We start from the raw sequence: 27,643 nt of genomic DNA, 5'->3' as shown, positions 1-27,643 counted from the left end.
ACACCTGCTTCCATAGAGTTTCCTAAAATGACCTAGAGGGAACTCTGGCGCTGTGATCGTTCAGCCACCATGGGAATGATGGGTAGTACATGGATTTGCCTAGTCTTCGTGCTTGTGGGCTTCGAACGCACTTGTGGCTTTGTTTATTGCTGTGTTTTGGTTTTCTTTCGGATAAAAGAATGGATCGTTGTGAACTTCGTGACCAGATTTGAATCGGTGAGCCTAAAGAAGTTAAAGTGGTGAAGTGAAACTGCTGATTTTTGCTGAACTTCGTTTTGCGACAAAGCGGATGCAGGCGACGCGGAGCCAAACGGAGCCGAAAGAACGAAGTTTAGACAAACCCGTGTACTACCCATGATTCCCATGCTGGCTGAAGCGCGTTGCATTGCAGCTCCCATAGACACTAGCGCCAGAGTTCCCTCTAGTAAGTATTGTAGGAAACTCTATGCCTGCTTCCACCTACAGAGCCCGTTATGAGTGCAACAAGCTATGAATCTGGTTTGACTTGAACACAGCAGTACTGAGCACTGTAGCACCACATGTTAGTTAATCTAAACCAACACATAATACCAGGAAAATGAGCTGTTTACACATATAATTAACCTTGCAGTGGACTAAGGAAAAGGAATCGACTGAGTGGGGCCAGTTTTCGGTAGACATGACCATATGAAGTCAAAAGATAATAAAGCCAAGGAAAGCATAGGAGACAGCACTTGTAGTTTTTAATTGAGATGCACTAATAATGGGGCAAAGAGAAAGTTGATGAAAAACCACCCGCCACTGGTGGGACATAACCTCTGCATTACAAGTGTGGTGCGCTACCAATCGTGCTACAGTGACGGCCGTTCCACGTCCATTTTCTAGTGTATCTATGTATGTGCGATCCTTAGAGCAATAGCCCGTGTCACTCGTGGCCACGGAGATGAATGTGGAACATACCTTTTCCGAATACCGAGCATACAGAGAAGACAAAATGCGCACAGCTGACTGTAGCTAGTATACAGCAAATAGACTACAAAATCGGACTAAACTCTTGAATACTGCTTAATGACCACTGATCACTATTTATACAACACAAATGAACCCATGAATTTCCAAAGCTGTCTCTTTAAGCTGAAGACCTTGAAGAACTAACTGTAAGAGGTACTGCTGTAAAACTGCATGGGGCACAAGGCTGCGCTGAAGAGTGCGTGATCAGACACGGGTCTTAAAAAATGTTTTTTAATAGTTGGGCGAACGCCACGACATTTAATACACTTATTCAGTATTTTCTGCAGCTTCGCAATCTCTAAGTAGATTTTGAATAGCCACATTAGAACAAAAGATATGCAATTTTTAAAACTTCACGTGCCTTGGTCAGTGACTTGAGGCACAGCTGAGCAGCTGACATAAGGGTTCCGAAATTCAGCTTCTCGTCCTGCTCCACTGACGGCGACTGAAACGACAGGTTTGCTATCGGTCGCCACTCGTCGATGTCCAAGGCCTGTAACAAATAAAGCGAAAACATTAGTTCAGCTCCTGTGCCACAACAACAAAAACAAAAATTAGAACAAGAAATTTCCGACAACTTCCTAAGGGAAATGTTCTACTATGCAAAGCATTTAATGAGGAGAGAGGAAAGCGCATAGTGGTACATGTGTATTAATTTATTACATTGTTATAAGAATGGATAGCAAACAGTAATGTTCCCAGCAGTTAGGCAACATTGGCCGGTCCTGGCATTATGTAGGTATACACGGCAGGCTACACTTAAGCTACCCACTCAAAGGTGAACATTCAAAAGATATTTATTGGGTCGGGGACATTGGAATTAAAGAGAAGAACTTGAACCAAAATTCATATGGTCTTGTATATCGACGTCTACGAGGCAGATTTGGAACTCCAGACTTGAAGGGAGCACACCCTTGTCCGCCACATCAGTTGGGCTTCCACAGAAGTTGAAAGAGGAGGAGAGGCTGAGAAAATGGCATCTTTGCCTATCACGTGTAAAGTGTTGTCAGCAACACTTTGGTTGCACCAAATCATGTACATAAATACAATTCGGCCTCTACGTTGCCTCATTCTTGAGCCGTTGTGGAGCCTGACAGGCTCCTTGAGATGGCGTCAGGATTAGCACTTCTTATATGCACAGTTCGTGCTTTGACAGGTGTGCATGGCAGCGTCAACTACGTTATAAGCAAGGATGTGGACTTCTTGCTGCACACAGCATAATAGTAACACTACACAGCTTGCACATCCACGTTAGCATTGCCTACAGACGGCAAATTATGAAGCTTCCTAAATTTCAAGCGAGAGTGATGCGCACAAAAATACTACAAGCAAAAAAAGCACTAAAGTGCTAGTTACCTGATCAGATAGGGCTTCAGGCACACTCGGACTGTATTGTTTGCAGCAGCACAAGCAGATGAACAGCAACTCCAGGAGCCTTGGAGGGAAGAGAACACAGCCACTTTGCAACATTTACGTTGTTGGCAAGGGTAAAAGAAACTTCATCCGAGTGGGTAAACAAAAATGCAAGTTACGAAGGCTTGATAAACTTATACAGACAACAAATACTGTATACTTGAGCTTGAAGTACAGTGCTAGCTTTAAAGAAACCCACCCTGTTGCCAGTGTGCTTACCGTGAGAAATGAAGAAAGAAAATGTGGCAGAGGTTTTGCAAAGTTGCAAGGAACATTCGGCAACCTTCAAAATTGTGGGCCTTCATCTACGTGTGAAGGAGTAGTACTATCTTTGTATATCTTTGACTATTTACACCAAGCAACTGAGAAAGTTTCTGCCACATTCATAAGCGCTGCAAGGCCTCTTGATGCCAGCTAACAGGCTTTCTCACATTGCATGTTGGGGTGTAGTACTGTTAAAGGGAACACAGACAGGACAAACAAACTTTGGCTCCAATCAAGCTGTGGATGCTACATGAAGCAATGTTGCCACGTGGAATTCACACGGTAATTGGCCGCAGTTTCTCTACTGCAATGACAGTTTCTTCTAGGCCTGCCACAGAGTCCTTCCTGCATCCCATGTTTAACAGTGAACCACACTGCAGAGCTCTTAGCAACAGCACTGATTAGCTCACTTCAAGCTACGGTAACGAGACGAAATACACCTCACTTCTTTCTCGCTTCTGTCAGCTTGGGCGACGGATCGGCCACGTCGTCGGTCGAAAGCTGCCGCCTTGGCTGGCTGCCCTGCTGCTCGGGCTGAGGTTTGATGGCCGAGTGCTTCTTGTACTGTTTTAAAAATGAACTGCATTCAGTTTCTAGCTTGAAAAATGATTGGCAGCTTGAATTAAAATGAAGTGACCGCATTTTCAAAGTTACCTCAAGCATATGCTGAAGTAGAGTGGGTCTGCACAGGTAGGCCACTGCTGAAGACATCACACAGCAGATGCTCCTCTGGGAATGCATAACAGCAGAAAACAAAATTAATGATTGATCACCGCTAAGCTTAGGAGGCAGATTGCAATAGTACAGCATGCATACTGTTAAGGGTGGGCACGGGTTGTTGGCATACTATTTCCTGTATTTCATGGCCAAACATGATGACAACATATATGGACCTGTCTCGCTTTTTATAGCGATTTTATTATGCAATAATTTTCCTAGTAGGTCAATTAGTTCAGGAGATAGATAAAGCCACCATTCTCTTGTTTCTGGAGACAGTAAAAATTAAACTGCTCAGCCGAAACCAAGAATGTTATTGGACAGCTGCATACTAAAATATGTAATAAGTGCGGTTTGAACATTTGCAAGTAGTCTTTGAATAGAATTATAATTAGTCATTCCACGGATGTTCAAAGTTTAGTTTTTATACCATGACCAAAGAAAAGACCTAAATCAAATGTTAAAAATACCATATGTGGAAAAAATTAAAATTCCACTCGCAGTGTTATCATATACAGGGTGTCCCAGCTATCTTTAGCCAAGGGTTTAAAAATATAATATTAGAAGCAGGCGAGTGGAATCACTTGCAAATTACTGACAGTCACCTTGCGCACTACAGACAATTTTTTGTTTGGTAATTAACCAATTTGTTAATTAAGATTATTTAATTAAATTGCTAAATATTCACTGTAGGCAAGAAATGCGTCTTGCATAGTTCGAGAGCGTCTTCAGAAGCCCCAATTCCATTATTTGCGATAAAGAAAGTTTCACGTATACTATTTTTTCCAAGCTGCAAAGAAAGCCCGCGAAATACAAAAAGAACCACGTGACTAGCGCATTCGCCCGCCGCGAGAATGCTGCCCTCAGCCATGGTTTGAGCGAACGAAATCAGCTGCGGCCGCGACTCGGCGGCTCCGTTGCGGCGGTAGGCCGATAAGTTGACGGTGGTTTGGCCCGCGCTCGCTACAACTTGCGCAGTCACGCGCGCCAACTGGCTGACGCGGGCCAACAAAAACCGCCGTTGACTTATCGGCCTATCGCTGCAACGGAGCCGGCGAGTCGCGGCCGCAGCTGATTTCGTTCGCTCGAACCATGGCTGAGGGCAGCATTCTCGAGGCGCGCGAACGCGCTAGTCACGTGGTTCTTTTTGTATTTCGCGGGCTTTCTTTACAGCTTGGAAAAAATGGTATACGTGAGACTTTCTTTATCGCAAATAATAGAATTGGGGTTTCTGAAGACGCTCTCGAACTTTGCAAGCCGCATTTCTTGCCTACAGTTAATATTTAGCAATTTAATTAAATAATTATAATTAACAAATTAGTTAATTAGCAAACAAAATATTGTCTGTACTGCGAAAGGTGACTGTTAGTAATTTGCAAGTGATTTCACTCGCCTGCCTCTAATATTGTATTTTTTAACCCTTGGCTAAAGATAGCTGGGACACCCGGTATAAAGATTGGGTTTTATGTTAAAAGAGAATTATAGCCCAAGCTGTTTTTAATCACGAGATATAGCTACACAAAGTGAAAAAAAGCAAGCAAGAAACATGTTTTGTGAAAACAAGGGAAAAATAAAAACAAGGCCTTCGGCTCGGATTGAGCAGGTACATGTTGCCTAAAACGACGTTGTGGTTAAAATACTGATCTTATAAACATGAAATTAAATATACATGTGCAGTAATAACTGACTATTTCAGAAGTGCAATGAAAACAATTGCCTTGCTCTGCAATTTCTTGGTCTCTAGAACATGTCAATGCTTAAGTACTGAGAGCAGAAGTGCAAAGTAACTGCCTTACCATAAGCTTCATCAAAGGATTCATTTGGTCACACGGATACATAGTCCGAAGGGAAGCCACTTTGCAGACAAGCCAAGACGTTACCAAGGCCTCCTCTATTTGTGTTGGGTTGGAGCGAACTTGCATTAGGCACTGAGAGAGAAAAAAAAAGACAGCAAAGTGAGAAAAAAAAAACCAAAAAACACGGAGGTGTAACACTTTAGATACCTTAGATACTTTAGAGGTCGATGGATCTCAATGAAATTCGCTGGGTACGTTTCTTTGCATGTTTCCGTCATTTATGCCAAATTACAGGCTTGAGACAGGCGCAGATGGTTTGCAAATGAATTTTAAAGATTGTCTGCAAACGCCCTCCTGGCTTCCCACAATTATTGGCAACATTGCGTCTGTGACTTCAGTATTGGTAAGGCGGCGGAAGTGACGCAGCCGAGGGCACCGCTAACTTCGGCGCTTCGGCCGCTACAGCGAGCGTCTGCTGTGCACAAGGCAAGAGACAGCGTTGGTTTGGCCGGCGCTTCGCTGGTCGTCCCGGCTGTCACAGCTTTCATACTCCGCGCCGGCGTGACTGGCATGCCTTGCACGACTTCCGGTTCGTTCGTAACAACGTCTACGTCATACGTAGACAGTACACTCGGTTGGGTTTCGGTTTCGGTGTCGCGCATTTTGCTTATTTAAAATTATTCTCCAATTTGCCGAGTATTTCTGCTATCGGGCCCGTAACAGGAGCGTCTCAGGAACATAAAAGCACCATTACTTTGACATGGCCAAAAAATCGCCGGAGTTGGCCTTTAAGAGTCACAGGGCAATGAAATGTAGCGATATTAATGAGTGACAGTTGAAACAACCCAGCCTCGCTGCTGCTAGGGCAAAAAACATAAAGAAAAAAAAAAGAAAACACGGTCTCGTGGTCAGCTAAAACATGCGCCTGCGGAAAAGAAGACGTGCTTCACTGCAACACAGCAGTGACACGCGGGCAGCATGTCGCATGCTTCTCGCAACGTCAGCGTGTCATGATTTACCCATTCTTTTTGGGAAAAGAAAAGATAATAAAGGACGGTCTGATGGAATTCATGATGTATGCGAACCTCCGATTGGCGGTTGCTCCGGCAATTTGCGCACTTGCACTGCTGGCGGAGTTCTTGCCTGTAACGCCTACTTCGAAAACTCAGTTCGAAAACGTCAATGATCATGTTTTCCAGCCAGAATACATTGCGGATTCCGTCACACTGGCCGTTATCACATTCTTTATTTTACCAGAAAGAATGGGCGAATGGTCGCATCATGACGCGCTGAGGCTGCGAGGAGCAGGTGACATGCTGCTTGCGTGTCACCACTGTGCTGCAGTGAAGCATGCCTTCTTTTCCGCAGGCACGCATTTCAGCTGACCACGAGACTTTACTTTTTTTTTTTGTTTCGCTGACAGCAGCGAGGCCCGCCGTTTTCCCAAGTTTGCGGCAAAAATGGGACTGGATATTGCCGGAAAAACACCCCTGGAGCCGCAAACTAGAAGGCAAAATGACCACCTCCGATTACTTTCAGTAATTCAAAGTTCCTTGCATCCCGCTTTTTGTATGTTTCGTTAATTCGAAAACCCGCTTAATTCAAAAGTTTTTCACAGTCCCAGTGACTTTGAATTAACGAGGTTTTACTGTACATCAGCGCACTACATTCATACGGCACCTCAATATTTATTAATCTGAAATGGGAGTTACGACCCCCCCCCCCCCCACTTCCCCTGCAAGTTTTTTCACAGGAAGTTATTCATAAAAACATCTTGCGTGAGTCATATCTATGAATAAACAGTTCGTCACTGGATTGCAACCACTGAGATCTCGTATTTGAAGGTATGAGATCAAAAGGCGCTAAGTAGAGCACCGATTATACAAGATATTTGTGTTAAAAGAGCACTGACACCATGGTTGAAAATGCTAATTATATACGCTAACGGACTCATGAGTCGACTCATTCAGAATCACTCAGGCTCAGATTGAGCCACGAGTCTGAGTGAGTCCGGACGAAAAAAAGTTTAGCAAGTCTGAGTCCAAGTGAGTCCGGTTGATAAAAACTTTGGCGAGTCTGAGTGAGCTCCACGTTTTTTCCGACCTATGACTGTAATATTCGTTCAAATACACAAAGAGCCTGAATATTCGCACAGGCTTAGTACTAGGACTCTATCACGTGATTTCAACTGGTCCCAATACAATGCTTTACTGTATGCAGGACTTTGAGCTCAGAGGTCAACAGTTTGTCCTATTCCCTTCTTAACTTTTCATCTCATCGTTTCTAGACCGATCTCGCATCTTTGATTGATTCATTGTAAAAAACATGGAAGCTCAAACAAACGAGACATGGAAGACGTAATTATACTGCGCGGTAGTAAACACGGATGACAAGAAGACACAAGGACAAGCGCAGACTATCAACTGAATTACTACCGTGCAGTATACTTACGTCGATCATGAATCACCAACTCGCCCAATCGTCCACTTTGATCAGAGACATGGAAGAGCAGGACCCAAACAAACGCAGTGCTGAAACCTCACTTTATTCACAGTATAAATATACTCCTATACCACAAAACCCAAGAGGAGAGGGAAATAGAAAAGGTAAGGATCAACCCAAATCAAGTGTCGTCGATAATTGAGATCTTGCAATCTAAAAGCAATGCAGAGGGTGAACTGACACAAATATCAGTGTTCTTATTTATAAAAAAAGGCGGTCCTGCGCTTGTTTACGGCCTGCTCTTCCGTGTATCATTTGTTTGTGCTTCTATGTTTTTTACAATGAATCGGTCTGTACCAACTAGCCTGCCTATCTAACCTTCTATAACTTTAATAGCTCTTTGATTCACAGTGGCACTCACAGAGTAGAGTCGGTCGGCGTGCAGAGCCATGAACCCCAGAGCACTGTCGAGAAAGAAGTGGCGCTGCATGTGCAACAGCGCTGTAACCAGCTGAACCATCAGCCGGTACACAGACAGCCAGCCCTCATCGGTACCCTGGTAGCAAGCCGACAGGAACGGGCTCACCTGGTCCACCACTCCGCAACATTGCAGCACCTCGGCCATCTAGCCCGGCAACGTGAAAACGAGTCGGTAAAAGGATACTAACAGAAAGTCTATGGTAAGAAAACCCCGTACCTGCGGTAAAGCCGTGAGTGCGAGAAAGAAATGGCAGATGGCTTGAGATAGGCGACTGTCCTTCATCTTCTGCAAGCAGAAATGACTAACGTGTTTGTCGATGTACAGAAAAAGAAAGGTCGGCAGCATACACTTGAAGCCAAAAGCCTGCTGCAGCATGCTTAGTAGTGCATTGCAGGAGCGCACATAACTGGGCTGGTTGGTACGTGATTAAGATGGGAAGAAACAGCGCTGGACACGGGACGGTCACTGTCCTGTGCCCAGCGCTGTTTGTTCCCCTCTTAACTGGTAATGCATTAAGTTACCCATATCAAGTATCAGACGTCCCGCAAGGCATAACGAGTTGCAGCGAGAGTGAGACACATTAAATTACCTTGACATTCTCAGTCCATTGCATTGTTTCTGGGTGTCACTTAATTAAACATTTTACTGGCAATTTAATTAAAGCAAACTTTATGATGCTTCAATTGCTATGAAGTGGAGAAAGCTGCTGTAAGTCGGCAGAGTACTACATAATGCGGGCTCATAGTTGGGGCCTCAGAGCCAGTGCCAAGCTGGAACCCTCAGGCAGTGCAAACAGAACAACACATAGGCAGTGCAAACAGAACTCAACCTTTACTGCTAAGCTCCGTGGCTAGACTGACTGGCTGCCATGATGAAGAGGAGCGTGAGCGTGCCCAAACCGCTCATCGCTCTCTTCTTATTCCACGCCTGGCCAGCGCCCCCTTAATATATAACGAGCGTGACAAATTCACAACTCTTTGTGTTCATCAAACCTGACCTGAAGTGAGACCTGAAGCAGGTTTGTCAACTGGGCCACAACCAGGTTCTGCTGAAGTATGGGGATGCAGCCGGCGTTGTTATTGGAAAGCGACAGCAGGTCCTTGAGGAACGTGGTCAGTGTCGTGCACACCTGACCATCACATGGGGAGAACAATATGACAGGTGCCTATTAACGCTTCTGAGAGAGTAGTTACTTGTACACAGAATCTTACCTACTACAGTAGAACCCCGCTGTTACGTTCCCGGCTGTTACGTCGTTTTCCGCCGGTCCCGGCATAGCTCCCATAGGATACAATGTATTGGGAACCCCGCTGTTACGTCGTAACTGTCGGACCGTTCCCGTATGATACGTCACGAAGTGCGCCCGGAGCCGACCGAGTGACTACCAAAGAGAGCGGCCATGGCGCATTTTCACGCAGCTTGGCCTCGTTTGACCGTAATATTAGCCGCATGAGAGGCGCAAGCAACAGAATCTTTCAATTGATGCAAACAAAAGCATGGCCTTCGAGATTCAAATTGCAAAGATGGCGGCTATGACGTAACTGCTCGCGAAAGCAAGGCCTTCGAGATTGGCATTTACTATTGACAAAAGCATAGCCTCTGAGATTTGCATTGCACAAACATGGCGTGTATGACGTAATTGCTTGCGAAAGCAAGGCCTTCGAGATTGGCATTCACTTCTGCCATCGCGTTGGCGTAGACTCATCATCATCGTTATTTGTCGGAGAACGGGAGGAGTTCGAGCTGGTTGGAGCTCGCATGGTCGTGCGTGCGGTTCGCGGTCGGACTCGCCGCGCCGGTCGTGATTGCGTGTGCTTAGTTTTTTCATGCCTACAGCTGTTGGTGTTAAAAAAATCACATACGTTGATTACATTTCTGTGGATAAGGCCGTCCTAAGCTCCGCGTTTCTATCCATCGACTAGATCGCGGCTGAGCGCGCCAATTTTCGTGCTGCTCGTAAGAATTGAAATAAAATTCTGTACCACTAAATATTTTGCCGTTTTTCCTGTTTTTCGGCTGTTACGTTTCCCGTCTCTTACGTTTATTTCCTACGGTCCCTTCAAAAACGTATCAGCGGGGTTCTACTGTATCCACTCATCATTGACTAAGTAACGTAGATAAGTAAAGTACCTGGGTAAGTAAGTAATCTAACTAGCGAACTCGCCAACAAGCCAACCAAATACACATTTACAACCTCATTCACGCACTGAACTTTCATGTACGTCCAGCATTTATCATAAGAAAACCAAGGATGTTGTTTGGTGGTTTTCCAGATGTTACCCAACAACAACAAGATTTTCAGATTGAATAAAAAGCCCAGTTTAAAATAAACAGTGTAGGGATATAGGAGTCTCCGTACAAAATTCCATGTCTGAAACACAAACTGAAGCGTCATGGAAAAAAAAACAATTAAAGAAAGCAGTCTTTTTATCAAGAAAGGCCGTAGTATCTACTTTACTCCTACTCCTTTTACTTTACTCCTACTAACTACTACTACTAACTACTACTACTGCTAACTACTACTACTACTACTACTACTACTACTACTACTACTACTACTACTACTACTACTACTACTACTACTACAACCACCACTAAAAATAACAATGAGTTTGATCTTGACACCTAGATTTGTACACAATTTATTAACTCTCATTTACCTCTAGATGCAGCACACAAGCAGTAGCAAACTTAGAAACAGCATAGAACAATCACGTTGTTTTTATGTCAGTTTCTTCTTGCAGCACCTTTGCTGTTGCTAATTTCGCCTGTTTCTGAACCTCATCTGAGTAAACTTCCTCAAACTGAGTACCATACCCTCCTACATTTTTCTTTTCTATATATTTTTTGTTGCATACATACTTACAACCTTGCACCATCCCATATTTTCAGCTATTCTTAAAACATGATGAAGAACAGGATCTGCATGTCACAAAACTTGATGGAACATCCATAAAATCACAGAACGAGTACAAATTTACAAATGCATAAAAACTAAGGTACTTTTGGGAGAGCTGACAGGTGTGCCTTAGTCAATAAGTGGCACGGTTGCAAATGCAGCACATACCTGTGCCGATAGAGAGCTGGGCAACTTGAGGCCTTCCTCAGCACATTTCCGGCCGTAGAAGGTTAGCAGAGGACACAAGGATGCCACCCACAAATGCACACTTAACTCACACTCCTCTGTAAGCAGGAAAAAAAAAAAAGATTTCAAGCATAAACTGGCACCCGGATGCTCCACATGTAACTTTATCAAAGTGGAAATGCGCATGTTTCAGATGTCAATGAGGCAGTATCCTTGATGCATTAAATCTTATGGGGCATACATTAGAAGTAAAGAAAGCGTCATTATGCTGAAAATTTCGGTGAACCGGCATTCATCACGCAGCTATTCAATTTTAATTCCAAACGGCTCTTAACGCGACGTCGTGAAGTTCTGGCTTTGTCCCATCTTTATGCCGCCTGCCCCACATGGTTCTAAAGCCAATCCGGCTGAAAAGTGCAGTGGTCTAACCTTTCTTGGTTGCCAGCTGTTGCTTCAGTATCTTCACCATGGAAGCACCAATGGCACTCAGTACGAGGGCTAGCCGTGGATGAAGAGACGTGGTGCCTTGTTGCAGAATGCCCAGCACGGTGTCTATGCTGTTCGTCCATTCCGTTACCGTAGATGTGATGTTGCTGTTGAAAGATGAACAGGTAACATAGTTACATGTGGAAATCCAAATAACTTGAAATAAGGCAGAAGTTCAGGGGAAGATGGAAGCTTAAAGAGATGAAAAATTCGTGAACCAGGGGTGTTGAAGAATTTTTCATTTCTTCATAGTTCCATGTGAGAACAAATTGTGGAACATTGCTGAGACACTGTAGAATTGCTGTGAAAGACAACAACAGTAGAAAACACCAACGTAAAGGAGCCTCCGAAACAAATGAAGGCAGCTCAGAATGTAGTTTCAAGTTGGATATTATTTTTCTCGCAAACTTCGAAACTGTGACATTTCACAGAATTTATACTAATGGAAACACCATCGCTGCTGATTGTGCAACGATTAAGCATCCCCTAGCTTTCCCAAGATAATTGGTGCAACAGCTATCAGCAGAGAATGGTTATTACGCCAATATAGTGCCGTGCTACGAGTGCCAAGCTTGTGATGGAACAGCACTCTCACACTTGAAAATGACATCTATCCAATGAAAGTCCACTTCTACATTTAGCTGCACATTTATAGTTCATGCGAAAAAGTTCACATCACTATTTGATTTTCAGCAAAACGAAACATTTAATAAAAAAATTACATTTTAGACTTTTGCTTGCCACGATGATGATACAATCGTGGGGCACTGATTATACATACTTTATTTACCACTGTGTTGCAAGGCTGTCGACAAATTAAAAATGCAATAAAGGGACACTAGAGAGAAAAAGGACTTATCTCGTTTTAGTAATTTACCCACCCGCAATACCAAGAGCCCTGATCTTACCACGAGAAGACGCTTGGCAAGTTAAAAAAAAAAAGAGAGAACATGTCTAGAAAAAATACAGCTATGGCCACTGCCTTGAGGTTTCCGCATCAACTCGTAAATCTTTTAAGATGTCGTAAATCTTGATAGCACCTACTACAGCCTACATTATTACTGATTAATAAAAGCATTGTCCTCTAAGGGGGCCAGAGTATTAATGTATACCAGGTTCCGGGAATTTTTGAGCCAATAAAGCCAGAAATAAGAGAAAAACGGATTGAAATCCACGACGTCACGCCGACACTCATGCACGGAGATTTTGGGGCGAAATAAAAAAATGAAACCACGACCGTTGTTTTCTCTTCTGTCAATAAACCTGTGATGGTTTATTGATAGACTGATAAACTGCTTAATTCTTGAGTGTCCATTTAACATAAAGAAGACAATTTATGAACAATTCTGCTACAAGCCACACTTCTTGCAACATCTTCTCTCCATTACACACCGATTAGTAGTATAATAACGAAGACAACTACCATGAAACATTCGCTAAATGTCAGATAGTAACTTTATGTGAGGCCAGTAGCTTTCTTGTTCTTTGAACTGCTGTCACAGATAGCCCAACAAAGGAGCCTTCCTTGTTAGCAAAATCTGTAGCACCCACCTGATCCAATGCTTGAGGAGCACGAGATACAGTTCACCAAGCACAATACTGATTTTGAAATTATCCGGGACACCCTGAAAAAGGAAACAAGTGAAGATGACAAATCTTTCATGAATTACAATAGTGTTAATGAATTCTACGAGTGCACAAAGTGTCACAAGTGAACGCAGCTTTTGCATGCACAAAGCTTTTGGTTATGAAGTAAAAGCTGCAGTTAAACACCTTTCATAACAAAGTGTTCAGAACCTTCAAAATACTTCATTACGCAGGTCACCTAGTTGTATAGGTCACATCCAGTAACTCTCACAATATAGCCGTGACATAAGGAATACTTCATTATACAAGTAATTTTGTGATAATAATATCTGGAGTTTAACGTCCCAAAACCACCATATGATTATGAGAGACACCGTAGTGGAGGGCTCCGGAAATTTTGACCACCTGGGGTTCTTAATGTGCACCTAAATCTAAGTACACGGGCTTCAAACATTTTCGCCTCCATCGAAAATGCAGCCGCCGCGGCCGGGATTCGATCCCGCTACCTTCGGGTCACAAGTAATTTTGTTGTACACGCACTTGACTCTATGGTGTTTATAAAATAAATGATTCACGAGTTTAAGTGTAAGTGTTACATCTATGCATTATGCACTAAGACTCCTCCTATGACTTGTACGAATTGATGAGTACAGTAAAACCCACTTATAACGATACTAGTTTTAACAATATATCGGTTATAACAACGAGAAGCTGCTGCACCGTCAACTTTTCTATGGTTAAACTTTTTTCTTGGTTAAAGAACCCGCTTACAGCACTGCCCGCATGCTGCATTATCGGTTATAACAATGAATTCTGGCTATTGGGTATCCATGCTGAAAGGTAGTGGAGTGCGAAATCCTTGGAAAAAAAGAAAAAAACAAAAAAATCAAGTTGCTGAACTGAACCCCCGCCCACAACACTAACGTCCCACAGTGCCCCTTCGGATTCAAAGTACGCTTCACCGCATAACGTTATGGCATTGTGGCATAGCTGACTTTTGGAATCCACTACGGTGCGGTAGTGGCGGCACTTTCGGACATGCAATTTGAATAAAAGGTTGAGACCTCGAGGAATTTCATCGCCCAACACATCAGACATTGTCATACATTGGCTCAATGGGGCTTATGGCGGTCCCGTGAAAGCGTCCGTGTTTTCAAGCATGTCTAAAAAATCGGCAGCTTTGTCATCCTTATCAGTGATGTCTGTTGGCATATCCCATCCAATATCATAGTTTTCTCACAACAGCCTGCCATCCCCCTATTTTGCTTTTTTTTTGTGCAACCTGTTTATGGCAATTATCGGTTATAAGAATGAAATCTTCGTGGCACTGGAGTAGTGCAGGGGTGAAATGGCTGAAATTGAATTGGGAACAGTTTTTAAAGCAGCGAAATTTCGATTTGGAGCAGAACACCTTTGATTCGGAGCAGTTAGCAGCATTTATTGTCATCTTATGAGCTTGAAAACACAAATTTGTACACTCAAACCTCGATATAACGAACATGGATATAACGAATTATCGGTTATAACGAAGTAAATGAGGAATAGTCTTGTAATAGATACAGTGTTACAAATAAATGTTTATAACGAATTTTCTGATATAACGAAGTTATTTTCGTGGCAGATGTGACTGTTATAACGAGGTTTGAGTGTAGCAACTTGGGGGGACAAGTCCATATTTTATTCGGCTTAGAATACACAAAACAGCCTTTGGAGAAACTTTTTTCATATGATTAACGCCAGGTATGAACTGCGCTACCTTTTTACATACCACGCGGCCTATCTAGCCCAAGTAACAAACAGCATATGAAGTAATAATAATCATAAAGAAAAGAGTTTGCAAGCTAAGTTCAATTCATAAACATCTAAAAAAACAAACAAAAAAGCATCACACTTCTCAAAAATAAAAAAAAAATTGTGATTGCACAAGAATTGTCGTTACATGGCCATAGGGCTTTGCTTAAGATCAGTGATATTATTTAGAAGATTACTGTTTTGTTTTTTAGTACGTCTGCTTATTTAGCTTTTCAAGCTTCCCCAGTGCTTCCTGTTGCTCTGAGTTACTCTTTGTTAAGAGAACGCCACAATAAGCGCCTTCAGCTTTGCTCGGCCGTGCGGTTGGCATACCGTCAAGTGTGCTGCATGCTTTTAAGGTGACAACAAAAGCGCAATGCACCGCCGTTCGCTGTCACCTCGTGCGGGACCGCCTTCAAGATTGCGGCGCGCGCGCCAGGAAACCTCGCTGCACTGACTACCTAGTCAAAAGTGCACGTATGGTACTGCAAGCTAATATGAGGGGACGACACCAAACACGTTTCGCATCAGTTCACTGCAGCCTTCTTGTGCAAAACTGCTAGAGCATCGCGGAGGCGCGTCACATGCACGAAGCTAGTTGTCGCCACGTTGAGGCAACAAGGCACATGTCTCACCCGTGCACGGTATGGGGGGTAACTGTACGCTCCTACGGCAAACCCGTGCTTTGGTGACCACACGCAGCAGCATTGACGCGAAAACCGCAACGACCGAAGGCACACGCTATTCAACAAAGAACCTGAGGGTCAACCCCGCTACGCATGCCACTACATGTAGTTTTCGCTAAGCGACAGTAGCGCCAGAACACACAGCCTAGCGAGTAGAAGCAGCACGCTTGGGCACGGCCAGTCTGGAAGTGCGTGCTCGCTTTGCACCTCTAGACCTGCCGTGGCTGAGGGCACGGTAGCACATTTTTTCTTTGGGGGGGGGGGGGGGTCACACATATTTACAACAGCCAGAGGAGATTATGACGACACCACGGGAACCTTCATTAGAAAGGTGCACAGAAACATGGCTGGGCATGCCTACGTGCTCTGCGAACGTTTAATTTTCTAGGTATTCCTGGCACTGCTTGGAAAATCATGTCGTCAAGCTGACGTGGGCATCAACGTGGGCTGACGTGGGCATAGTTGTCTTATCAAGAATTCGGCCTCTGCATTGCCTCATTCTCGATAAGACAACTATGAAACACCACTCCGCCAGTGCTTCATCAACCTAGCGAAAAGAAACACTTTCATGTTGCTATCTGATAAGAATATGCTTAGGAATCCTCTCTAACTTTTTTTCTGCAATTTCGCTTCGAAGCATTTGAAAAATATTCTAGAAATATTCTAGAAATATTCGATTCGATTCGCACTCACATTTCAATATTCGAATTCGCTTCGCACCCAAAATTTTTCTATTTGCACAGCTCTACAAAATATTTCAGCAAATAAAGGTATGCTTTTACAACTCGATTTTAATGTTGTTTTTCCTGTTCATTCGTTAATTCGGACATTTTTTCCGGTCCCGTGAAATCCGAATTAATGAGCTTTTACTGTAGTTCGTATTTTATGACTGTAAAGCTGGCAGATGTCCAGGGCATAAGGCAGCCCTGCCACTTCAATATACGAGAATCAATGTTTAGCTCACCTCAGCAACCAGGCTAGTAAACAAGTCCTGCAGAATGGCATTCTTCTCTGCCGGTGCAATTTGCATGTGCCGACACTGGAAGTGCAAGGAAGGGAAACACTCACTTCCAATGCACTGATGGTGAACAAAGTTTACACTGTGGAATCTGCAGCGAAATGTGCTGTTACCTTGGCAAGGACCACGCAGAGGTCACGCCAACCTGACAACAGCACATAGCTATCAGTGACAGGGTCGAACATCTCACTGGCATCGGCAATGCTCAAGGCTGACGTGTTCAGGCTTACGTTGCCAGCTCCGGGGTGTTTGTGCAAGCCGCTGGTCACAAGCTGAAAGAAAGCACAGAGCTATCAGTATAGTAAATCAAATCACAGCTTTTGTTCCTCCTATCATCAGCACCAAAATCCTAACAAATTAAGGCAACTAAAGAGTAATTTATAAACGACGCACACAAAATGGGCACCTGCCAACTTCATTTGTGACGTCGCCCACGTCGTCCAGTCGATGCATCACAGTTTGACCAACTAGCCCAAGTTAGCATTCCTACACAAAGTGTACTCTTTCAGTGATTCTGCTTAGTTTCAGTTTGAGCGCTTAGTTTAAGGCACATAAAATGACCTGATTGCTTAAAGGCTGCGGTGTAATGGCACTGCTTCGAGTATAAGAGCCTTTGCAAGGTGGCTCTGATGACGTCGGCACATGATGACTTCAGATGCAACTGCAATGGTTGGACACGTCACGGAAATTCTTCCACTGTGAGTCTGCAGCCGCGAGGTGGCTTTAGGTACAGTAGAATCTCGTTAATTCGGCCCCCGTTAATTCGGAAATTCGGATAATTCATCATTCCCACACCCTCCCTTCAAAAATGTTCATAGCCCTATGGCAACAAACATTCGCTCATTCGACGCAAAATTGCACGCGCACTGGTTAATTCAGACTGGAGGCAAGCCAAAGACGGCGAAACTGAAACTGCGTCTCGGAGGCCATAATATATATCGCATTGCATTTTCTTTGCCACACATGTGCAAACTTATGGTCTCCGAGATGGGCTCCAGCAGCAACGTTGCGCTGTCGATGCCAATTGCGGAGGCCAAGGAAAACCGCATTTTTTTTCGAAAACTTATGGACGCAAGATGGCGTTTTGGAGCACGCATTTCTTTTCATTTGTAATTGAAGGCTAGGATGCAAAATTTGTTTGCAACCACCCGATGCAAAGGGAAAGCCACAGTTTCATGATCATCGGCAGAGAACGGATAACAAAGAAACAAGGCTACAGTGACTAGAATACTACAGTGGCTACAGTGGCTAGAATTCTAGCCACTGTAACAAGGCCTCTGACGGATAGCGTGCAGACTTGCAGACATCGGTCGTGCTTTTTTCCCCCTCTTCAGTGCGTTGTTCGGTGTATCGGAAGTGCCGGTGCGCGAGGTGGTGGTCGGGCCATAGTGGTGGTGTGATATATCACCCTGCCGCGATGTCGCAACTGGCGAAACGCGCGAAGTACGCGGCGAAGGACTTGGCAACTAAAGTGAAGATACTAAAGGCACTCAAAGACGGCGCTTCCAGAGAAGAAGTGATGCGTCAGTTCGACGTAAAAAGAAGCATGCTATCGACGTACGTGAAAAATGAGGCTCAAATAATGAAAGCGTTTGAGGGCGAGAAATTTCACACCAGACGAATGCGATTGCGCACTGCAGCCCACCCACAACTGGAGGAAGAGCTGTTGCAGTGGATCGTTACTGCACGCGAGTCGAAGCTGCCGCTGAGTGGACCACTTATATGCGCGCAAGCAGAGAGGTACGCTCTACGAATGAACATAGATTCCTTCAAGGCATCGGTGAGACGGACGAGGCGCCCTTGATGAAACGGATGAGGTGTCCGACGAAGACCGGTGCGATGAACTACGCCCGGTGCGTCGTACTGCAAAAGAAGCCGCGGATGCTCTCGTCATTCTAGAGGAGTTTTGTTACGATGTCCCAGGCAATGCTCTTGCGCTAGAGGGTTTGTCACATGCCCACAAACTAGTCCTTGCTACCCAGCTGTCCATAAAAAAACAAACAAGCATCACGGACTACTTGTCAACATAAATTTATGCAATAAAGGAATTGAAAATGTGTGTTTTTGTTATGCATTCGTTAATTCGACATTCAGATAATTCGAACATTTTTTTCACTCCCTTGAGATCCAAATTAACGAGGTTTTACTGTAACTGACAGTTGTGGCCAAATCGCACACTTGCATCTAAATCTACTCCACATTTTCATTCCCAATGATCTTTAAGCACTAGTCTAAGTTCAAGTTATTATAGCAGCTGCCATTACTGCATAATCAATCACATGTTGTAATGCTTGTGGCTCACCTTAGACCAGGCCTTTATTGGGGCTCCTTCCTTCGCCTTGTCGAGAACAGCTTTCACGTTGGGATCAAGTTCGTTCCTGCGCATGTAAAAAAGACCAAACGATAGTAAAACAGTTCTGGCTCGTAAACATGCCCTGGCATGAGGAATAACGATGACAAAGGTGCTAAAGGAAAACCACCACTACAATGCATGCACTGGCAGCAAAGCACAACAGCTTGAATTATCCATGTTCTTTTTTTTCTTTTTTTTTATAAGCAACGCCATGACAATGCGGCTGCTGCACATGGCATATTAACGACCAACCTATGTTTAAACACCGCAGCCACTGTGCTATCACAGCAGGTGGCGCAACACATCCGCATCGCAGATAAGTGTTGCTCATTCGCTCATTGAGGCCTGAAAGTTATGTAAATGGGAAGAATGGAGATTACTCACTTGGACTGGTAGAGCTCTAAGGCGAGTGTCTTGAAGATGAAGGCCACGAGTCTGCATTGTTCTGTCGCCACAGCCTCTCCCATCAGGGGAAAACACACCATGCTCCAGAAAGACTTACTAGAAAAAAAAAAACAAGAGAAGAACGTTCTCAGCAAATGAAGATCAAGTTTGGCTAGTAGCATTAGAACGTGGGCTTGTTGCTACAACATACCATACGAACGCTTGACACCTTGAACGACACATGAGAATGACGGCAATGAAGATGAGGCTGTGTAACTGGCCCCCTTTGTATGAGCGAGTTTCTCGTGCACTCAAAGCATGTTATGTGGGCATTTTAAGCACTAAACCTTGATTTGGAATGGAGCTGCCATGGCTGGGATTTGAACTCACAACATCGTGCTCAGTAACACATCCTTGCCAGTGAGCCACCATGGCAGGCAAAACAAATATAAAATGAAACATATTAGAGCAATCTTTTCATTCTTGTCTCACTTGCATTTATTATAATTTTACTGATTGCAAATAAAGTGTCAGAGAACATCTAGCAGAGGTACGAAGCCACACGTACACCTAATTTTGACAGATGTGTTCTTAGTTGCGCTTCCATTTGACTGTACTGTACATTCACGAGCGATGATGGATGTTCTGCCTTCCATTCTATTTAACCTGGACATGCCTGAAGTGTTCAAGGGTGCGTGTTTTTCTGCAGGAAGTGTTGGAAACATCTGGACTGAGTGACTTGAATACTAATGTGCCAGTTTAATATGCCTTACAACCAAAGCATTCAATGTCCACTCCTTACAACGTCCATATTTTTTAAAAGCTAAGCAACTGCATATCTTCACTCTTCGGGTTCTGACAGTGATTGTACACAAGTATTACATCAACCCCTAGACAAACTTTTCAAGACGTTTCATAATGTAAAAGTACTAGAGATCATGAAAGAAACTGTGAAATGTTAAAGGGGTACTGACACCAATTTTTGAAGCTGAGTTTACCATGCCATACAAATCTCTTCAATACAGAGACAGCTCTGAGCATGTGTGAAGCTCAGCAAATGCTAAGACATTTTATATTGACATCAAAGGGTCCCAAACCACCTTCGATAATTTTTTAAACATTTCCAGTAAACGCGCACATTGAGTTCAGAATGCCGTCACGACCAACAATGCCAAACGCGGCAGCGCTATGAGCCACAGGCACCCCACAAATTCCAAGAAACAATTTCTTCTCCTCTCCATGCCTTTCGACATTCCTCCTCCCCTCAGCATTCGCCATGACGTCAACATGTCGTCTGCTTGTCATCTACAACACCTGTTTGTCCACTCGCAGCTGCTCTTCCTCATCACATGCTGAGGAGGAGCACTTGGCCAGGAGGACAGACGAGCCAACGAACGGGGCATAGCGAAGGAAAGAGGGAAACAAGCAAGGGTGTCTTTTCTACCATCAAACATTTGTAACTCCGCTATTACGTCGCCATTGCGTAAAATTCTCACAGCTACGTGTTCATTGTAGATTCGTACACAACTGTAACACCACAACTAAATTTCAACCTTTGGGTGGTTTAGGGGCCCTTTAAAGTCAATTTTCTCATGGCGCACCTACTGACATCAACACTATCGTGACGTCAGGGTACAGTATCAATTGACTCTGGTGACTTCACACACTAGTATGACTAGTTTTGATGACGTGAGGTACAAAAACATTCGAAATGGCTGCTTGTGTGTCATTAACAGAGCCACAGAGTGGAGCATCCGCGGAAACGTCACAATATCTTGTGCGGGCATGTGACGAGACACAAGATATTGTGACTGTACCCTGTCGTGACGTCAGGGTACAGTAGGAACTGAAACTAGTTTTTAAAAACGCATTGTACAGTCAAACCTCGTTAATACGTACCCGCTTTAAACGTACTAACGGTTAAAACGTAGTTGCGACGAATCCCCGACCGAGTCCCATAGAGCCCAATGCATTCGCTGACCGCTTAAGCCGTAGTGGTTCGCCCTATGACTACCGGTTAGTGCGTACCCTGCGTACCGCGATAACTTTTTGTGCCATAATATTTTACTGCGCCGCCCAACTTCCGGATGCCAGAATGTGCCGCCAAAGGTCTTCCGCCTTTTTGAGAAGTGCTCAGATCAGTCGATCCCCGATTCCGACTTCCGCGCGATTGCGGCGACGCCTTTGCGGGTAAGCATCGGTAAAGAACGAAGGCGAGGTGGCGGCCACCGACGAATGCGCCGACATTACTTATCGCCGACAACCTTATCACAATAAGTATCTTCAGCTATCTGCTCGGGCACGTGTGCGGCGCAGCGCTACTTTTTAAGCCTACTGCACGCTTTTATTAGGCGACAACCTGAACGCGCTGGGCCGCCGATCGCTGCCGCTTCGTTGTGCGCCGCCGTCTTCAAGGCTGAAGTTGAATTAATGGCACAAATGCTCGGGCAGGGACGAAGAACTTCAGCCATGTACCAACTAGCCCGACAGCAAACGCTACTAAGCCGTCATCAGGCGCGCACCGCTTTGTAGAAGCGAAAGCAGATCGCTGTTGCGTAGTTAGCGTTGCGGGTCGCGGGCGCCGAGAAACCTCGCTGCATTGACGCTATCACACTAAACGCACGTGTACGATACAGCAAGCGTAGCGCAGTTGTAACCATACTGCACGCTTTTATTAGGCGACCACCCAAAGCGCCTCCGTCCGCTGCCAGGATCGATAGAGCATCGCGGAGTGCGCATCGCTTGCATGAAGCTCGTCATCGCTGCGTTAACCGAACAAGCTACTCGCCGCATCTGTGCACGATCTGGAGCGAAGTGGTTACGAACAACGTTGCCACGATAAATGCGCGCGTGCGGCACAGCAAGTGGCCCGGTAGTGACGGTGTGAGCCGAGTAGGCGACGCGCTGCACGCAACTAGCCGGGAGACGATCGGCGCCACGCAGCCGTACTACGTTTCACTGGAACTGTGTCAGTTTTCGTTTAGTAGCAGATCGCGGTTAGACGCACGCACATATACCGCGGAAAGCAGACACTCTCCGTTCTGTTGCTACGTCGGTCACTGCGCTGACCGCGTATCCCGGACCCTGCAATAGTTTCGAAATGCTCTTCGGCGTCGCCACTACGCGCTATCGGGCGGTCGTGCGAGTGTGGAAGGATCTTTTCACAACTTTGGCAAAAAGAAAGAAAAGGCTTTGCGGTGGATACTTTAGGCAATATTTGCTGTGGCACTCTATTTATTTGCTGGCGGCGATGGCGTACGCTAGGAGATGCAAATTTGTACTTGGTGTTTTATGCGTACTACCGTTTAGTGCGTAGTTATGCCGCGTTCCCGGCAGGTACGTATTAACGAGGTTTCACTGTAATTAATTTTTCAGGGTGCACTCACGCTTACCAGTACATTTTCTCGGCTCTTGAGGGATTGACCTTTCATGTGACACAAAAGTCACAGTTTCACCGCAAGTGCGAAGCAACGAATGCGATAGCAACAAATTGTAGTGTTATATGAAGTGAGGCTGGCAACTAGTAACTGTTTTGTCTCCGATCTCGTGTAACTACAAAACGCTGGTGTAAGAGAATACGGCCACTCCAGGGAGAGCTGCTCTCCGCATAGTCATTTCGTGTTGAGAGTGCAGCACGTAGAAGGGTATACGAGCCGCCCGCTGTGATGGCTGTAGAGATAGCGCGTGCGCCAGTGACCGCGAGCGCGCCCTTAGATTCAAAGTTGCTCCTCGCGTGACACCCCCACCCCTTCGCGTCTTTTACGTCTTTTTATGCTCGTTAAAAACGAACGGGTCATTTCCTGTCTGCTTCGCCTCCCGAGTGGGGTCATGTTATCGCATGCACCCTCCGAGCGACAGAAATGGGCCGGCTCGTTTTGATCTCTGCTTCGGCTGCGTTCGTCGCCCCCGCTCGCGCGCTTTTTACCCATGGTAGAACATACGATGCGCGGGGGGGATCTTATCAATTTGGACTTCATACGGGAGGAACATGATGGCGACGGCAAAAACCCGCCGAGACTGTCCATATAATTGCTATCGCAATAAAATAAAAAAGGAAAGAAGAGGAAAATTTTCATGTCAGTACCGAGTCGACAAGCTATAACAAAGGCAATCCAAGGGTAGCTGATGAAATAATGCGGCAAAAGGTGTGAACTTGCCTCTTACGCAGCTGCTCCATGGCCCGCAGCTGGTGGCACGCCCACAGGCTGTGTATGAACTCCACGCATGAACAGTGCAGGTCTGCCGGACAGTAGTCCTTGCCCTGCGAAAAGTGGTGCATTGCGTCATCACAACACCATGAGGGCAGTACACAATAGGCCCCTGACCCGAACGCTACTGCAGACATGTCCGAATTAACAAAAATTTTCTAATTAATGGGCTTTAATTAAGAGGCTTCTGAATTTTAAAGAGGCTTTACTGTATCTCATTTGCACTTCAGTTATATACAGTAGAACCCCGCTGTTACGTTCCTCACTGCTGCGTTTTCCCGGCTGTTACGTCGTTTTCCGCCAGTCCCGGCATAGCTCCCATAGGATACAATGTATTGGGAACCCCGCTGTTACGTCGTAACTGTCGGACCGTTCCCGTATGATACGTCGTGAAGTGCGCTCGGAGCCGACCGAGTGACTACCAAAGAGAGCCGCCATGGTGCATTTTCACGCAGCTTGGCCTCGTTTGACCGTAATATTAGCCACATGAGAGGCGCAAGCAACAGAATCTTTCAACTGATGCAAACAAAAGCATGGCCTTCGAGATTCAAATTGCAAAGATGGCGTCTATGACGTAACTGCTCGCGAAAGCAAGGCCTTCGAGATTGGCATTTACTATTGACAAAAGCATAGCCTTTGAGATTTGTATTGCACAAACATGGCGTGTATGACGTAATTGCATGCGAAAGCAAGGCCTTCGAGATTGGCATTCACTTCTGCCATCGCGTTGGCGTAGACTCATCATCATCATTATTTGTCGGAGAGCGGGAGGAATTGGAGCTGGTTGGAGCTCGCACAGTCGTGCGTGCGGTTCGCGGTCGGACTCGCCGCGCCGGTCTTGATTGCGTGTGCTTAGTTCTTTCATGCCTACAGCTGTTGGTGTTAAAAAAATCACATACGTTGATTACATTTCTGTGGAAGAGGCCGTCCTAAGCTCCCCGTTTCTATCCATCGACTAGATCGCGGCTGAGCGCGCCAATTTTCGTGCTGTTCATAAGAATTGAAATAAAATTCTGTACCACTAAATATTTTGCCGTTTTTCCTGTTTTTCGGCTCTTACGTTTCCCGTCTCTTACGTTTATTTCCTACGGTCCCTTCAAAAACGTATCAGCGGGGTTCTACTGTAGTTGGAGACCTCATTATTACTAACTGACATGCGGACTTGAATTTTCTCTTCAGCAGATTTGCTTTTCCATCCAGGAAGTGATTTTTCCCTCGCTTTTCAACAGTCGTGAATCTGTACAATATGAAACTAGATTTGCATGTCCAGTACAGTAGAACCCCGCTGTTACGTTCCTCACTGCTGCGTTTTCCCGGCTGTTACGTCGTTTTCCGCCGGTCCCGGCATAGCTGCCATAGGATACAATGTATTGGGAACCCCGCTGTTACGTCGTAACTGTCGGACCGTTCCCGTATGATACGTCGCGAAGTGCGCTCGGAGCCGACCGAGTGACTACCAAAGAGAGCGGCCATGGTGCATTTTCACGCAGCTTGGCCACGTTTGACCGTAATATTAGCCGCATGAGAGGCGCAAGCAACAGAATCTTTCAATTGATGCAAACAAAAGCATGGCCTTCGAGATTCAAATTGCAAGGATGGCGTCTATGACGTAACTGCTCGCAGAAGCAAGTCCTTCGAGATTGGCATTTACTATTGACAAAAGCGTAGCCTTTGAGATTTGTATTGCACAAACATGGCGTGTATGACGTAATTGCTTGCGAAAGCAAGGCCTTCGAGATTGGCATTCACTTCTGCCATCGCGTTGGCGTAGACTCATCATCATCCTTATTTGTCGGAGAGCGGGAGGAATTGGAGCTGGTTGGAGCTCGCACAGTCGTGCGTGCGGTTCGCGGTCGGACTCGCCGCGCCGGTCTTGATTGCGTGTGCTTAGTTCTTTCATGCCTACAGCTGTTGGTGTTAAAAAAATCACATACGTTGATTACATTTCTGTGGAAGAGGCCGTCCTAAGCTCCCCGTTTCTATCCATCGACTAGATCGCGGCTGAGCGCGCCAATTTTCGTGCTGTTCATAAGAATTGAAATAAAATTCTGTACCACTAAATATTTTGCCGTTTTTCCTGTTTTTCGGCTCTTACGTTTCCCGTCTCTTACGTTTATTTCCTACGGTCCCTTCAAAAACGTATCAGCGGGGTTCTACTGTAGTTGGAGACCTCATTATTACTAACTGACATGCGGACTTGAATTTTCTCTTCAGCAGATTTGCTTTTCCATCCAGGAAGTGATTTTTCCCTCGCTTTTCAACAGTCGTGAATCTGTACAATATGAAACTAGATTTGCATGTCCAGTACAGTAGAACCCCGCTGTTACGTTCCTCACTGCTGCGTTTTCCCGGCTGTTACGTCGTTTTCCGCCGGTCCCGGCATAGCTGCCATAGGATACAATGTATTGGGAACCCCGCTGTTACGTCGTAACTGTCGGACCGTTCCCGTATGATACGTCGCGAAGTGCGCTCGGAGCCGACCGAGTGACTACCAAAGAGAGCGGCCATGGTGCATTTTCACGCAGCTTGGCCACGTTTGACCGTAATATTAGCCGCATGAGAGGCGCAAGCAACAGAATCTTTCAATTGATGCAAACAAAAGCATGGCCTTCGAGATTCAAATTGCAAGGATGGCGTCTATGACGTAACTGCTCGCAGAAGCAAGTCCTTCGAGATTGGCATTTACTATTGACAAAAGCGTAGCCTTTGAGATTTGTATTGCACAAACATGGCGTGTATGACGTAATTGCTTGCGAAAGCAAGGCCTTTGAGATTGGCATTCACTTCTGCCATCGCGTTGGCGTAGATTCATCATCATCGTTATTTGTCGGAGAACGGGAGGAGTTCGAGCTGGTTGGAGCTCGCATGGTCGTGCGTGCGGTTCGCGGTCGGACTCGCCGCGCCGGTCGTGATTGCGTGTGCTTAGTTCTTTCATACCTACAGCTGTTGGTGTTAAAAAAAATCACATACGTTGATTACATTTCTGTGGATGAGGCCGTCCTAAGCTCCGCGTTTCTATCCATCGACTAGATCGCGGCTGAGCGCGCCAATTTTCGTGCTGCTCGTAAGAATTGAAATAAAATTCTGTACCACTAAATATTTTGCCGTTTTTCCTGTTTTTCGGCTCTTACGTTTCCCGTCTCTTACGTTTATTTCCTACGGTCCCTTCAAAAACGTATCAGCGGGGTTCTACTGTAGTACATTCAGAGTAAGTTGAAAAATTTGCTATCCGCACTGTTTATTCTAAAATAAATGTGCTGTCTGCTTTATAAAGCGAAAATTCCATTTGGACCAACTCCTTTAGGAAAGCTCTCAAGAAAGAATGTCGCAAAAGCAGTAGGACCCACCTCTTGCTTTGTTTTCAAAATCTGTAGAACTTCTCCTAAGCACAACCCCAAACCTGAGGAGCTCTGTAAAAAAAGGAAAATAAAGGGAATTTCTGTTTTGCAGAGGAATCCTGCCAAAGTCGATGACAAATCATTTCACACGATTGTCACGATGCGTAAAAATGTGGATGCAGCACCTCCGAGTGTTCCTGTTCAGTGTTAACCATACAGGTGCCATGCCCATGCGTATTTCTCTAAAGTATGCTTAGGCCCTCTGTAGAGAAGTTTTAGTTTAGCCTATTTTTAGATTAGTATCATTCTCTAGGTTTTGGTGCATGTCCCTGGCCACATCTCAGTAAAGCGGTGCCATGCTTTTGACCAAATTCCCGCCTTTACCAAGACAATTTGTGAACATGAAACATTTATAAATCTCATTTCACAATCTATAGAGGAGTACGCTAAGCAGAACTAGCACGGCAGGTTTTACATGACAGATGATGCGATAAAACTTATCTGTATATGTATCGACGTTGCCTGTGACCCTCTTTTCCTTTTCTCCAACATGTCGGACTGGCACAAAAAAAGCCTTTACAATAATCGGACAAAGAAGCAATCC

The 27,643-nt window shown here is 45.1% G+C and overlaps 1 protein-coding gene across 1 annotated transcript in view; it reads right to left on the bottom strand.

The window, feature by feature from the left end:
- Positions 1-27,643, bottom strand: part of LOC119396788 (nucleoporin NUP188) — a 64,400-nt gene that overhangs the window by 3,631 nt on the left and 33,126 nt on the right. The window contains exons 29-45 of the mRNA XM_049417235.1: positions 27,049-27,111; positions 23,647-23,754; positions 19,494-19,606; positions 19,059-19,134; positions 16,870-17,028; positions 16,703-16,777; positions 13,226-13,299; positions 11,618-11,781; positions 11,171-11,286; positions 9,101-9,232; positions 8,320-8,388; positions 8,044-8,247; positions 5,181-5,312; positions 3,322-3,396; positions 3,113-3,231; positions 2,347-2,425; positions 1,352-1,483 (exon numbers count right to left, since the gene is read on the bottom strand). Coding sequence (XP_049273192.1) covers positions 1,352-1,483; positions 2,347-2,425; positions 3,113-3,231; positions 3,322-3,396; positions 5,181-5,312; positions 8,044-8,247; positions 8,320-8,388; positions 9,101-9,232; positions 11,171-11,286; positions 11,618-11,781; positions 13,226-13,299; positions 16,703-16,777; positions 16,870-17,028; positions 19,059-19,134; positions 19,494-19,606; positions 23,647-23,754; positions 27,049-27,111 — 1,890 coding nt within the window. The remainder of the gene's footprint in view (positions 1-1,351; positions 1,484-2,346; positions 2,426-3,112; positions 3,232-3,321; positions 3,397-5,180; positions 5,313-8,043; positions 8,248-8,319; positions 8,389-9,100; positions 9,233-11,170; positions 11,287-11,617; positions 11,782-13,225; positions 13,300-16,702; positions 16,778-16,869; positions 17,029-19,058; positions 19,135-19,493; positions 19,607-23,646; positions 23,755-27,048; positions 27,112-27,643) is intronic.

Source organism: Rhipicephalus sanguineus, chromosome 6 (genome assembly GCF_013339695.2).
Source record: "Rhipicephalus sanguineus isolate Rsan-2018 chromosome 6, BIME_Rsan_1.4, whole genome shotgun sequence".
NCBI classification, from domain to species: Eukaryota; Metazoa; Arthropoda; class Arachnida; order Ixodida; family Ixodidae; genus Rhipicephalus; species Rhipicephalus sanguineus.
Note: the sequence above shows the minus strand (reverse complement) of the source record. Positions and strands in the feature narration are given on the sequence as shown.